The sequence below is a fragment of the Theropithecus gelada genome, chromosome 1 (assembly GCF_003255815.1).
Source record: "Theropithecus gelada isolate Dixy chromosome 1, Tgel_1.0, whole genome shotgun sequence".
In the NCBI taxonomy this organism is placed as follows: Eukaryota; Metazoa; Chordata; class Mammalia; order Primates; family Cercopithecidae; genus Theropithecus; species Theropithecus gelada.
Genome location: NC_037668.1, coordinates 50,513,566 through 50,528,730, shown reverse-complemented (window position 1 = coordinate 50,528,730; position 15,165 = coordinate 50,513,566). Strand labels below are relative to the sequence as shown.

At 45.8% G+C, this 15,165-nt stretch overlaps 2 protein-coding genes across 5 annotated transcripts in view; one reads left to right on the top strand and one right to left on the bottom strand.

Annotated features, from left to right (window-relative positions):
* KDM1A (lysine demethylase 1A) overlaps window positions 1–6,593 on the bottom strand; it is a 66,675-nt gene extending 60,082 nt beyond the window's left edge. For all 3 annotated transcript variants that reach the window (XM_025380506.1, XM_025380516.1, XM_025380526.1), the window contains exon 1: window positions 6,085–6,593. In XM_025380506.1, the coding sequence (XP_025236291.1) occupies window positions 6,085–6,435 (351 nt within the window). In that variant the 5' untranslated portion in view covers window positions 6,436–6,593. The remainder of the gene's footprint in view (window positions 1–6,084) is intronic.
* Window positions 6,594–10,523: 3,930 nt separating this feature from the next.
* Window positions 10,524–14,784, top strand: TEX46 (testis expressed 46). Of its 2 annotated transcripts, none has more exons than XM_025357022.1 (2): window positions 10,524–11,092; window positions 14,519–14,784. In XM_025357022.1, the coding sequence occupies exons 1-2, from the start codon at window positions 10,901–10,903 to the stop codon at window positions 14,717–14,719; spliced, it is 393 nt and encodes a 130-aa protein (XP_025212807.1). In that variant the 5' UTR covers window positions 10,524–10,900; the 3' UTR covers window positions 14,720–14,784. The 2 variants fall into 2 exon arrangements, with proteins under 2 accessions (XP_025212807.1, XP_025212799.1); XM_025357014.1 differs by having other exon boundaries at window positions 14,414–14,784.
* The last annotated feature ends 381 nt before the right edge of the window (window positions 14,785–15,165 follow it).

The following is a 15,165-nucleotide window of genomic DNA, read 5'->3' as shown; positions in this document are numbered from 1 at the left end:
AGGCGGAGGTTGCAGTGAGCCGAGATCACACCATTGCACTCCAGCCTGGGGGAAAAGACTGAGACTTCATCTCAAAAAAAAAAAAAAAAAAAATCTTTTATCTTCTCTGAAGTCTCACAGTACTTATGGTCTGCACTTCATAATCTAGTTCAGGGCTGTCTGATGAACTTTTTTGTCATAATGGAAACTCCTCTATCTGTGCTTCCAATTCTGTGGCTTCAACATGTGCTATACTGAGCACTTATAATGTAGCTAGTGTGACTGAAGAAACTATTTTTAATTTCAATTTAAACTTAATAGCCACATGTGGCTAAGGGCTACCATACTGGATAGCATGAATCTAATGCTCACTACAACATGGACACAACTCTACAACCCCAACACTACCGGTCCCTTCAATCTATCTTGTTCCTAGACAATTCCTGTTTCTAATTAAATTCATCTGACCACTGTTCTCAACATTCAGTTGTCCACTCTGGATTCCCTGATGCGTCTCAAACCACTTCCTTTTCTCCACTGGTAGCACCTTAATTACTGGTCACCTACTAATTATATGCCAAACACCGCAATAAGCATTTTGTTTATATTATATCTAAACTTTACAAGGTAGGGCTTATTTACATGAGGAAAATGAATCAGAGGAAGATGAAATACTTAAACTCCAAAAAGTCCACCCTTTTCCAGAACACTTTTCTAAATTCTGCCATTTCATGGCCTAGCTCAAGGCCACCATTTCTAAAGGAGTATGGTGTTCCTGAAGTTCCAGCCCAATTTACCAATTTCAAACCTTAAATATTCTGCCATAATTTTAGCATACACATACTCAAAAGTGAATTTATTCTGAAACTAATGAAACTGGACCTTCAGGGACACTCAATTACATGAACTCCTTCCAATACCCTAAACATAATATTAATTATGTAATGATATAATTCTGTTAAAGCACAGTTCCCAAAACTGGATAAGCTCCCAAGTCATGAAATATATACACTTTTTTCCCTGCATACACTGAAGAATTACTGAAGCACGGCCTGTCTATACTGGCCTCAGCTTGCTTTTCATTCCTTAAATGGATATACTATCCTCTAAAGTCTGTTTCCTCTGGATCCCAAGACCGGCTAGTTGCTAAGCTTCCTAGTTGCTGTTCCAAACAAACACGTAACTAATTTTTTTTCTGAAAGTTTAAGAGCTAATTACAATGGGGGATACAAAACAGAATAAGCAAGATGAGTTAAAATAAACACAGGAGAATTACAAAGAAAAAAATCTTGGTTGGGTGAGGTGGCTCATGTCTGTAATCTCAGCCCTTTGGGAGCCTGAGGCAGGAGGAATGATTGAGCCCAGAAGTTCGAGACCAGCTGGGGCAACATAGAGAGAAGCCATTTCTACAAAAAGTAAAAAATTAGCCAGGCGTGGTTGTGCACAACTGTAGTCCCAGCTACTCAGGAGGCTGAGGTAAGAAGATCACTTGTGCCTGGGAGGTTGAGGCTGCAGTGAGCTATGATTGCGTGACTGTACTCCAGCATGGGTGACAGAAGGAGACCCTGTCTCCACAAAATTAATCAGTTAGCTAAGAAAAAAAATCTTTCTTGTAGGAGAGAGCTTAAAATATAACAGTAAAATCTTACAGTGTGCCCCAAACTTATCAATCTGCAGATTCAACACAGTCACAACCAGAATCCCAGCAGCCCTTTTTGCAGAAACTGACAAGCTCATCCTAAAATTCATATGGAAATGCAAAGGATCCAGAACGCCCAAAATAATCTTGCAAAAGAAGAACAAAGTTGAGGAACACTTCCTAATTTCAAAATTTATTATGAAACTAAAATAATCAGGATAGTGTGGTACTGGAATGGATGGAAATATGTAATAGATCAATGGAATAGAGTTGAGAGTCCAGAGATAAACTCTTACATTTATAATCAATCAGCGAGGGTGCTAACTATATGTTGAGGGAAAGAACAGTCTTCAAAAAACTGTGCTGGGACAAGCTGCAAAATAATGAAGCTGAACCTCTACCTCACACCATATACAAAAATTAACTGAGAAAAGATTTTCATCCGGCCGGGCGCAGTGGCTCAAGCCTGTAATCCCAGCACTTTGGGAGGCCGAGATGGGCAGATTACGAGGTCAGGAGATCGAGACCATCCTGGCTAACATGGTAAAACCCCGTCTCCACTAAAAAAAAAAATACAAAAAACTAGCTAGGCGAAGTGGTGGGCGCCTACAGTCCCAGCTATTCGGGAGGCTGAGGCAGGAGAATGGCGTGAACCCGGGAGGCGGAGCTTGCACTGAGCTAAGATCTGGCCACTGCACTCCAGCCTGGGCGACAGAGCGAGACTCCGTCTCAAAAAAAAAAAAAAAAAAAAAAGATTTTCATCAACATAAATGCAAGAGCTAAAACTATAAAACTCTTAGAAGAAAACACAGGAGTAAATCCTCACGACATTGGATAAGGCAATGGTTTATTAGATGTAACACCAGAAGTAAACGGAACAAAAGAAAAAATAAATTGGGTCTCATCAAAATCAAAAATTTCTCTAACCAGAATATGTAAAGAACTCTTAGTAGAAAATGATGAAGACAACTCAATTTTTAAAAACAAGCCAAGGATTTGAATAGTCATTTCAACATAAATATTAAAATGGCCAATAAACACATGAAAAGATGCCCAACATCATTAGTCATTAGGGAAATGCATATCAAAACCACAATGAGATATCACTTTACCCCCACTAGGATGGTTATAGTAAAAGACAAACAATATTAAATGTCAAGAATGATATGGAGGGTGGGCGAGGTGGCTCCGCCTGTAATCCCAGCACTTTGGGAGGCCGATGTGGGTGCATTGCTTGAGGTCAGGAGTTCAAGACCATCCTGGCCAACATGGTGAAATCCCTTCTCTACTAAAAATACAAACATTGGCCAGGGGTGGTGGCAGGCGCCTGTAATCCCAGTTACTTGGCTGGCTAAGGCAGGAGAATCGCTTGACCCAGGAGGAGGCTGTAGTAAGCCGAGATCATACCACTGCACTCCAGCCTGGGTGACAGAGACTGTCTCAGAAAAAAAAAAAAAAAAAAAAAAAGGCCGTGCGCAGTGACTCACGCCTGTAATCCCAGCACTTTGGGAGGCTGAGGTGGGCAGATCACCTGAGGTCAGGAGTTCGAGACCAGCCTGACCAACATGGAGAAACCCCATCTCCACTAAAAATACAATACAAAGTTAGCCGGGCATGGTGGCACATGCCTGTAATCCCAGCTACTTGGGAGGCTGAGGCAGGAGAATCGCTTGAACCTCGGAGGCGGAGGTTGCAGTGAGCCCAGGTCGCGCCATTGCACTCCAGCCTGGGCAACAAGAGTGAAACTCCATCTCAAAAAATTAAAAAAAAAAAAATAATAATAATAATATTGGAGAAACTGGTACCCTCATATATTTAATAATGGGAATGTAAAATGGTGCAGCTGCTATGGGAAACTGTTTGGTTGTACCTCAAAAGTTAAACCTAGAATTAACATAAAACCAAGCAATTCTACTCCTGGGCCCACACCCAAGAGAACTGAAAATATATTCATACAACAAACTGCATATTAATGTTCATAGCAGCATTATGCAAAACAGCCAAGACATAGAAACAAACCCAAGTGTTCATCCAATGATGAATGGATAAACAAAATTTGGTATATCCATACAGTAGAATATTATTCAGCCATAAACAGTTATCAAGTACTGAATGGAAGCACTACAACGTGAATGAACCCTGAAAACATGCTAAAGCCAAATACAAAAGGCCACACATTGTAGTATTTTATATAAAATGTCCAGAATAGACAAATCCATAGACAAAGAGTAGATCAGTGGTTGCCAGGGACTGGGGGTAGGGAGGAATGGGGAGTGACTGCTAATGATACAAGTGTCTTTGGGGATGATGAAAAGGTTCTAAAATCACTTGTGGTGTTGGCTGTACAATCTTGTAAATATGCTAAAAACCACTGAATCGTACATTTTAAAATGGTGAATATTATTATACATACATTATCCCAATAAGCCTGCTTTTTGTTTTTAGACAGTTTCGCTCTTGTTGCCCAGGCTGAAGTGCAGTGGCATGATCTAGGCTCACTGCAACCTCCACCTCCTGGATTCAAGCAATTCTCCTAACTCAGCCTCCTGAGTAGCTGGGATTACAGGCGCCCGCCACCACGTCCGCCTAATTTTTTGTATTTTTAGTAGAGTCGGGGATTTCATCACGTTGGACAGGATGGTCTGGAACTCCTGACCTCAGGTGATCCACCGACCTCAACCTCCCAAAGTGCAGGGATTACAGGAGTGAGCCACTGTGCCCGGCCAATAAATCTGTTTTTAAAAACATCTTATACATGGCTTCTGGTCACCTGTCTATTGAAATCATAAAATGACACTCTTGACTTCTGTCCTTTATTTCATTTCTGAGGGCTGGTGTCACCAACCTCTATGCTTTCCTAACCCATGCTTTGGTTAAAAGCTCCAGAAAGTCTTGCCTGCAAAACGGTCTTTTACCCAGCACTGGTTATACTTCAGAGAGTTGGCTCAAGTAGGGAGATAAATATGAGGGCTCTCAGACTGGGTAATACTCATCTCAAGAAGCTCCCCATACACACTGACTTGGTATTCACACTTAAAAATTATGTAGACAAGTTTTTCAAGCATAAATTATATAATTTGCAAACTTTTTTTTTTTTTTTTTTTGAGACGGAGTCTAGCTCTGTCGCCCAGGCTGGAGTGCAGTGGCCCGATCTCAGCTCACTGCAAGCTCCGCCTCCCGGGTTTACGCCATTCTCCTGGCTCAGCCTCCCGAGTAGCTGGGACTACAGGCGCCTGCCACCTCGCCGGGCTAGTTTTTTGTATTTTTTAGTAGAGACGGGGTTTCACCGTGTTAACCAGGATGGTCTCGATCTGCTGACCTTGTGATCCGCCCGTCTTGGCCTCCCAAAGTGCTGGGATTACAGGCTTGAGCCACCGCGCCCGGCCGTTAATTTGCAAACTTTTATTCAAATGTTGATTATACGCACATATATATCCAGGTTGTTTTTTCCAACTAGACCATTAAATCTCCAGAAAAGGCCCAAGTCTAAAGTCTGCGCCCTAATATTGCCCCAGTGCCCTGCACACACTGTCCCATGTGGTCCTTTGTTTCAAGGGCTGATGATACCCTGTAACAACATGAATGTGGGAATTATATTCCAGTTCCATCACTTACTTAGCTTTGTGACTTTAGGCAAGTTGCTTAAATTGTGTGCCTCAGTTCACTCATTCCTAAAATAGGGCTAGCAATACTTGCCCGTTGGTATTCAGCAAAAAAAAAAGTAATGTTGGTGACACGCTGAATACGGCATCTAGGACACAGAGATATGAGGCAGTCTCTGTATACACTGTGTGGAGTCAAATCTTCTCCTTCCCATATATTTGCATTTTGACTGTTATTTGTTCTCTCAATCAGCAGCTTCCTCATCTGCAAAACTCTACGCCAAAAGATCGCTAAGAGGATTTTAAAAAAGAAGAAAAACAAAAAAGACTAGAACTCCTACCACACAGCAGGGTTTTGCTCAAACAAAAACAGAAACAAAAACGACCCTTTCTTTTCCATCTCCCCAGCTAAGGCGATTTCTTTAGCATCAACCTACAGCCTCCTAGTGCACCCAGCTGAAACGCCATCAATATCGCCGAACAGCTTCCAGACCTATCTGTGGACAAACAGTGATGCCTCCAAGAACGCCAACCGTAACCCCACATCAGGGAGCCATCTTCCAGTCAAGAAAATGAAAAGGTGTGCAAGAAAGACCTAAGGAATAAAATACCCCTCCCAGCAATCATCGATGACCCTTCCCACGTCGCTCCGGACCCAGTACAAAGACCGCAGTCAACACCGGCAAAGACTCTTCCTTTCTCACCCCACCCGTCCAGCTAGAGGGGACGTGGCGTGGGCAGCGATACAGGGGGAGGTCTGAGTGGTCGCAGGGCCCAAGACCCGGCGGCGGTGGGGGAGGGCGGAGCAGCCTCGGGGAAGCTCGGCACCCGGCGGTGCCGTTTAAGGGAGGGGTCCACCCTTACCTTCGCCCGCTTGCGCCGGCTGGTCCGACGCCCCTCCGGAGTCTCTGCTATTCCAGTTTCCATGGGGGTCGCAGACCCAGGCACGACGGTGGGCCCGGCCTGAGGCCCTGCGGACCCTGGCGGTTCGGCCAGGCCCCCGGGGGGCGAGGCCCGCGGAGGCTCTTTCTTGCGGGGTGTGCGCTCCCCGGCCGCCCCCGGCCCGACCTCGGCTGGGCCCGACAGGCCCGCGGGTTGCGCGGCCACCTCAGACCCATTCTCAGAGCCGCCCGCTGTCCCGGAGCCAGCCTCCGTCCCGGCTGCCGCCGCTGCAGCCGCCGCCGCCGCGGCTGCCGCCTTCTTCCCAGACAACATCTCGGGCCGCCGGGCCGCCGACGGCCGTAGGGGCCGCTCGGTCTGTCGCTCCGTGGGTCCGAACCGCCTCGCCTCGCCTCCCTTCGCTTCACGCTGCCCGCGCGCCGCCAACCGCCGTCGCGTACGCACGCGCTAAGCGCGCTCCCGCAGCGCCGGGACAAAAAGGGCCGGAGACGCCCACGAGCCCCGCCCCTCCCCCGCAGCCATAGAGTGGCGTTCTCGCGGCTAGAGCGGCGCCGCAGCAAAAATCATGTAGCTTGCCTAGAGCGTCTCCCCGGCGTTTGGCGTGGGACCTGGCACCGTCGGTGGTCTTAGGGCTTCTGGGCCAGACTAAACCTCCGAAGGTGACCATTTCCTCCAGGGACTTGCGGGTTTGCATGCGTTCGTTCGTTCATTCACTCACCCAATTATTCGTCAGTTCTACCAATATTTATTAATGCTTGCCCACTACGTAACAAGGGTTACATTATGAAGTTCTAGCTTTCAAAGAACTTACAGTCTAATGGGGAAAAACACTGAAATATGTTGGTAGAGCGTCTTATTCATAATTGCTCTGTTTGGACTGGGCAAAAAACTTGGAGAGCATAGCAGTTTCGATGGTAGTAAAATGGAGACAAGTTAGGAAATCCAGGTTTGAGTCTAGACAGAATAGTTCTTGTTCCAAGCCTTTGTTCATGCTTTTCCTTCTGTCTGGACCCCAACCCCATTCGCACCCCATGTCTTGCGCTTCTCCCGTCCCCCATGTCCCTCATCCCCCATGTCCCCCATCCCCGTCGGCATAACACCTCTTTCTATACCAGGTTAATTCTTTCTAATAATGATAGTAGTGGTTTATTCTTTTAATTTTTCGAGGAATCCCGTGCTGACCCAAAACTGGAACAGGTCTTGTCTACTTTTAGCATGTTTGTACTTACTACACAAACAATTGTCTTTTTAGTAGTTTTTCTCTTCAAAGTGAAATTGTCAAAAAATTATTCCGTTTACATGAAGTTCAAGAACTGGTAAAACTAATCTCTAGTAATAGATTCCAGTCAGCCCTTGCCTGAGATGGGGGTCGGGGTTTGACTGCAAAAGAACAAGAAAGAACTTGCTGGGGGTGATGGAAATGTTTTATATCCTGATTGGGATGACGTTTACAGAGGTGTATATATTTGTCAAAACTCTATGAACTCTCCATGTAAAATAGGTATATTTTATGTAACTGTACTTAAGTAAAGTTGTTTTTCTAAAAAACTAGGCAAACAGACAAAAAGGCAATTAAATGTAGAAAGGAAAACAGTAAAAGCTATGTGAGAAAGAAAATGTATCCGAGTGGGGTGGCATGCACTTGTAGTACCAGCTGCTTGGGAGACTGAGGTGGGAGAATCACTTGAGCCTCGGAGTTCAAGTCCAGCCTGAGCAACATAGTGAGACTGCGTCTCTAAAAAAAAAAGAAAAGAGAAAGAAAGAAAAATATAATCATAGTACAACATATGGCTCAGCTGTGAACTGTATTAATATGACCATAAAAACATAAGCAGTGAATATTGTTTTATTTATTTATTTTTTCTTTTCTTTTCTTTCTTTTCTTTCTTTCTTTCCTTTTTTTTTTTTTTTTTTTTGAGACAGTCTTGCTCTGTTGCCCAGGCTGGAGTGCAGGGGTGCAATCTTAGCTCAATGCAACCTCTGCCTCCCGAATTCAAGCGATTCTCCTGCCTCAGCCTCCCCAGTAGCTGGGATTACAGGCGCGTGCCACCGTGCCTGGCTAATTTTTGTATTTTTAGTAGAAACAGGGTTCCGCCATGTTGGCTAGGTATGTCTCCAACTCCTGACCTCAAGTGATCCTCCCACCTCGGCCTCCCAAAGTGCAGGGATTATAGGTGTGAGGCACCGCGCCCGGCCGAGCAGTGAATATTGTTTTAACCTAAGTGATAGAATTACATTAAGAGAATGGAGAAAAAAGAAAGTTTGTGGAGAGAAAGATGAGGTTTTAAGGATTTAGGGAAGTAGGGAGGTTGTTGGGGGAGGTGCTGCTCGGGAGCTAAATTATCTTTCACCGTAAAAATATAATACATAATGTTGGCCGGGCGCGGTGGCTCATGCCTGTAATCCCAGCACTTTGGGAGACCGAGGTGGGCAGATCACGAGGTCAGGAGATCGAGACCATCTTGGCTAACACGGTGAAACCCCGTCTCTACTAAAAGTACAAAAAAATTAGCCGGGCGAGGTGGCGGGCGCCTGTAGTCCCAGCTACTCAGAGACTGAGGCAGGAGAATGGCGTGAACCCTGGAGGCGGAGCTTGCAGTGAGCCGAGATCGTGCCACTGCACTCCAGCCTGGGCGACAGAGCGAGACTCCATCTCAAAAAAAAAAAAAAGAATTCCTGGCCGAGTGCAGTGGCTCATGCCTGTAATCCCAGCACTTTGGGAGGCCAAGGCGGGTGGATCACCCAAGGTCAGGAATTCGAGACTAGCCTGGCCAACATGGTGAAACCCCGTCTCTACTAAAAATACAAAAATTAGCCAGATGTGGTGGCACTTACCCGTTTTTTCCCCCAGAAATAACTAATTCATTTCAGATGTTTTTATTGTGATCAAATACACATAACATAAAATTTACAATCCTAACCATTTTGAGTATACTGTTTAGTAGTGTTAGATGCATTCACATTGTTGCATAAACAATCTCCAGAACTCTTTTCATCTTGCGAAACTCTGTACACATTAAACAATGACTACATTTGCCCCTCCTTCTAGCCCCTGACAGCCACCATTCTACTCTTTGCCTCTATGAATTTGACTACTGTAGATAGCTCATATAAGTGGAATCATATGGTATTTGTTTTTTTTGTGACTATTTCACTTAGCTTAATGTCCTCAAGGTTCATCTATGTTGTAACATGTTAGAATTTCCTTCCTTTTAAAGGCTGGTAATATTGTGCATATATAACATTTTATTATCCATTCATCTATGGATGGACACTTTTGTTGCTTCCACATTTTGGCTATTGTGAATAATGCTGCTGTGAACATTGGTATACAAATATCTCTTCAAGACTCTGCTTTCAATTCTTTGGGAATATTCAAAGTGGAATTACTGTAGCAGTGTATGCTTTTTTTTTTTTTTGAGAAGGAGCCTTACTGTGGTTGCCCAGGCTGAAGTGCAGTGGCGCGATCTCGGCTCACTGCAACCTCCGCCTCCCGGGTTCCAGCAATTCTCCTGCCTCAGCCTCCCAAGTAGCTGAGATGACAGGTGCCCGCAAACCACACCTGGCTAATTTTTGTATTTTTGATAGAGACGAGGTTTCCATGTTGGCCAGGCTGGTCTCAGATGATCTACCCGCCTCGGCCTCCCAAAGTGCTGGGACTACAGGCGTGAGCCACCATGCCCGGCCAGCATTTTTTAAAAGCTAATGTCTCCACTGGGCACGGGGACTCACACCTGTAATCCCAGCACTTTGGGAGGCTAAGGTGGGCAGATCGTTTGAGGTCACAAGTTCGAGACCAGCCTGACCAACATGACGAAACCCTGTCTCTACTAAAACTACAAAAATTAGGTGGGTGTGGTGGTGCGTGCCTGTAATCCCAACTACTTGGGAGGCTGAGGCAGGAGAATCGCTTGAACTCGGGAGGCGGAGGTTGCAGGGAGCCAAGATGGCGCCACTGCACTCCAGCCTGGGCAACCGAGTGAGAGTCCGTCTCAAAAAAGAAAATAAATAAATAATATAAAATAATAAAAGTTAATGTCTCCAGTTGGGAGAATTCTTGAGGCTAGGAGTTTGAGACCAGCCTGGGCAATATAGCAAGACCTTGTCTCTAAAAAAAAAAAATTTTTTTTTAAATTAGCTGGGCATACTGGCACATGCCTGAAGTCTTAGCTGCTCAGGAGGCTGAGGCAGAAGGATCACTTGAGCCCAGGAGTTGGAGGCTTCAGTGAGCCATGATCATACCACTGCACTCCAACCTGGGCAACACAGTGAGACCTTGTCTCAAAAATAAAATAAAATAAAAATAAATAAAAAGTCAATGTCTAACTGTACAGAGTCCAAAACCTTATCAATATTACATATTATATTAAACAAAGTTACCTTCCGCTAAAGTATCAGGTGACAAATAGATGGGCTAGTATAACTGTAAAAGCCTTTACGTCCAAGTTTGGATAGCTTTTCTTTGCCCCTGTGATGGTAGGGGCTCTGTATTGGCCATTTTTTTTGCTAGTTGCGAGGCCCAGAAGTACTGGTGAATGAATGAGGAGGCCCACATCACCTGGCTGTTGTGAGGACATCATGAGATAATGCTTGCAAACTGCCTGTCAAAGAGTCTGGCACATAGTGGTTGCTTCAGACATAGGAGGAGTTATTATTATTGTTATGCGGCAGCTGGGTCGGGGGAGGGAGCTGGCTATGACTTAGAGGAGTGGGAGGCCATGACTCTTGTCATGGAGGGGCCTCAGGCAGGGTCCTGGGGCCTGTGTGCCTCCATGCCATAATGCTGGCAGAACTGGTATTTCTCTTTAGGAGTCTCCATGGGATACTTGCCTCCACGGGCACCGTAGGAGCAGTGGCAGCTTGGCTGATGAGCTATAAGCCAGCCTTGTTTGGGTTCCTATTCCTTCTGCTGTTGCTTAGCAACTGGCTGGTCAAGTGTGAACACAAGCTCACCCTCCCAGAGCCTCAGCAGGTGAGCAAGAGGGGCCTTGGCTTCAGCTCAGGGATAGGGGGTATTTGCAGCTAGATTAGGTGGTAGGGAACAAGGTAGGTGTCGAAATAATGGGGCAAGACTGAGGAATCCAAGACTCTGGTCTAAATCACCACTCTACAGTTTCCTCTTAGGTGGTGCTGGGTAAATCACTTCCCTCCATGAGGCCTCAGTTGCCTCACCTGAGCTGTTAAATCAGGACCACCCCAGACTCTCCTATTTCATGTTTGATGTCAACATGTTTTGGCAAGAGTAACAACTACTTTAATGTGAAAAAAGTCAAAAAAATGAAAATGGATGAACATAGATACATCTCTAAAATAGAATAATGAAGACAGCAGAAATGTACATAGATTATGACATCTTTCATTTAATGCTAAAGAAAACATGCTAGGCTGGGCGCAGTGGCTCACGCCTGTAATCCCAGCACTTTGGGAGACCGAGGCAGGTGGATCACTTGAAGTCAGGAGTTCAAGACCAGCCTGGCTAACATGGTAAAACCCTATCTCTACTAAAAATACAAAAATTAGCTGGGTGGCCGGGCGCGGTGGCTCACGCCTGTAATCCCAGCACTTTGGGAGGCCGAGGCAGGCGGATCACGAGGTCAGGAGATCGAGACCATCCTGGCTAACACAGTGAAACCCTGTGTCTACTAAAAATACAAAAAATTAGCCAGGTGCTGTGGCGGGCGCCTATAGTCCCAGCTACTCGGGAGGCTGAGGCAGGAGAATGACGTGAACCCGGGAGGCGGAGCTTGCAGTGAGCCGAGATCGCACTACTGCACTCCAGCCTGGGCGACAGAGTGAGACTCCATTTCAAAAAAAAAAAAAAAAAAAAATTAGCTGGGTGTGGTGACACGCACCTGTAACACAAGCTACTTGGGAGGCTGAGGCAGGAGAATCACTTGAACCCAGGGGATGGAGGTTGCAGTGAGCTGAGATCATACCACTGCACTCCAGCCTGGGCAACAGAGCAAGAGTCCATATAAAAACAAAAACAAAAGCAAAAAACCATGCAAAACAGCCTGGTGCAGTGGCTCACACCTATAATCCCTGCACTTTAGGATGCCGAGGCAGGTCAACAACCACTTGAGGCCAGGAGTTCGAGAATAGCCTGGGCAACGTGAAGAAACCCCATCTCTACAAAAAATACAAAAATGAACCAGGCATGGTGGTGCATGCCTGTAGTCTCAGCTACTCAGGAGACTGAGGTGGAAGAATCACCCAAGCCTGAGAAGTTGAGGCTGCAGTGAGCACGCCACTGTACTACATACAGCCTGGGTGACAGAGTAGTGAGACTCTGTCTCAAAAAAACAAAACAAAACAAAACAAAACAATAGCCTGTCTTATTTATAGAGGCATATGTGCAGTGAAAATATTTTAAGGCAGGCTGCCTCAACCTTGGCACTATTGACATTTTGGGTCAGATAATTCTCCATTATGGGAGGCTCATCTGTCACCTGTGCATTGTTAGCTTAGCAGCAACCCTGGCCCCTACCCATGAGATGCCAAGTAGCACACCCACCATTTCATAACAATCAAAAGTATTTCCAGATATTGCCAAATGTCCCCTGGGGAGGGCAGAATGCCTCCCATTGAGAACTACTTTATAAAGAAATGCATGGAAAAATAAAGTTTTTTTTTTTTTTTTTTTTTTTTTGAGACAGAGTCTCGCTCTGTCGCCCAGGCTGGAGTGCAGTGGCACGATCTCGGCTCACTGCAAGCTCCGCCTCCCGGGTTCACGCCATTCTCCTGCCTCAGCCCCCCGAGTAGCTGGGACTACAGGCGCCCGCCGCTTCGCCCGGCTAATTTTTTGCATTTTTAGTAGAGACGGGGTTTCACCATGTTAGCCAGGATGGTCTCGATCTCCTGACCTCGTGATCCGCCCGCCTCGGCCTCCCAAAGTGCTGGGATTACAGGCGTGAGCCACCGCGCCCGGCCGGAAAAATAAATTTTAAATGCAGGATTACGGTTAAGGTGATGCTATTCAGGAAGGGAGGAGGACGCTGTGAGTGGGAGAGTCCACAGGGAACTTTAGTTATATTTATGATATTTTATTTCTTAAGTTGATATGGGAATATGAGTATTTTTTGTATTATTTACCTTTTTTGCATGTCTGATATGTTGAATTTTTTTCAGTTAACCATTTTATTTTATTTATGTATTTAGTTTTTTGGGACAGGGTCTCGCTCTGTGGCCCAGGCTGGATGCAGTGGCGCAACCATGGCTCACTGCAGCCTTGACCTCCCTGGGCTCAGGTGATCCTTCCACCTCAGCCTCCCAAGTAGCTGGGACTACATGTGTGCACAGGGCTAATTTTTTCTAGTTTTTGTGGAGATGGGATTTTACCATGTTTCCCAGGCTGGTTTCAAACTCCTGGGCTTAAGCAATCATCCTGCTTTGGCCTTCAAAGGTGCTGGGATTACAGCCATGAGCCACCACACCTGGCTTAATTTTTAAATATTTTTAAAGACCATTAGTTTGTAACTAAATCGAAAAAGAAAAAAAAAAATAAGTGTTATTAACCAGGGGAGGGAGAGATGAGGATCATGGAGATAAAAGCATGTCATGAGACCACTGAGACTTTGCAGTTTGAAATCGTACTGAGCCTGACAAAATGCTGGAAAAACAAAGGCTTTGGAGATAGATATATTTAGGCTAAGGGCTTTATGTCCACTGCAACTGGCAGATTAGCGAGCCATCTCATGCATTCCTATGAACCAAACGCAAGTGGAGGACTCAGGAATTTGAGGCTGTACGATGCTGAGAAAGTGACCTCCCAGCCAGGCCTGGTGGCTCACACCTGTAATCCCAGCACTTTGGGAGTCCGAGGCAGGCAGATCACCTGAGGTCGGGAGTTCGAGACCAGCCTGGTCAACAGGGTGAAACCCTGTCTCTACTAATAATTACAAACACAAATACCAAAAATTTATACTAATACAAAAAGTTAGCTGGGTGTGGTGGCACGTGCCTGTAATCCCAGTTACTCCGGAGACTGAGGCAGGAGAATCGTTTGAACCTGGGAGGTGGAGGTTGCAGTGAGCTGAGATCACACCAGTGCACTCCAGCCTGGGCAACAAGAGTGAAATTCTGTCTCAAAAAAAAGAAAAAAAGAAAGTGACTTCCTGTTACTGGGTCCCAAGTCTCCACAAAATGAGGCAATGATGCTCCCCTTGCAGGCAGTTGTGAGAATCTATTAAGATAATGTTTGTAAACCACCTGGCACAGAGCAGGTGTTCAAGCAAGGAAGGGTTATCATTTTTAACCAATTTTCCCCTTTTCGTGGTGGTGGGGAGCTTAGAAGGAGGAAGAGAAACCAAAGGCTTCCGAAAACGAAAACGACTCCAAGAGCGACAAGGCCACGAACACAAAAGAAGTCAATAGAATGCATTCCTGCTTTGCCCTCCAGGACAAGATCTTCCAACGGCTTTTGTTCAGTGAAATGAAGCTGAAGGTCCTAGAAAATCAGATGTTCATCATATGGAATAAAATGAATCACCACAGGCGGTCAAGCAGACATGGGAATTTTCCCATGAAGAAACACAGAATGAGGAGGCATGAGTCCATTTGCCCCACCCTGTCTGACTGTACTTCCAGCTCCCCCAGCTAATGAGGCCGAGGCGGGCTGGCCTCTGCTGATGTTACCTTTTACCTCAGTAAAACCCAGTCAAAGCCATTGAATGTTCGTAGTAAGTCATAATGGAAAGGTGCCTATGAGCCAGGAAGAGGATCAGAGGCTGAAAGATCGCCTTTGGAAAAGAAATCTGTACACACCAGGTCTACCATGTAGCATGTAGTGACATGACCTGACAAGTCTCTACAAATGTCCCTTTCTAGAGCCTTCTATTTCAGTTGGGTCTATCCTGGTTCCTCCCTGGCCCTGTGCTTGTTCACTCTGAGTCTCCCCACTCCTGCCCCAGCCCCTAGTCTCCCCTCTCATCCTGAACCCAGAGGCCGGAGCCAGTCCTGCCAAGCCTGGCTCTTTTTTTCCTTTTTTTTTTTTTTTGAGACAGAGTTTCGCTCTTGTCACCCAGGCTGGAGTGCAGTGGCATGATC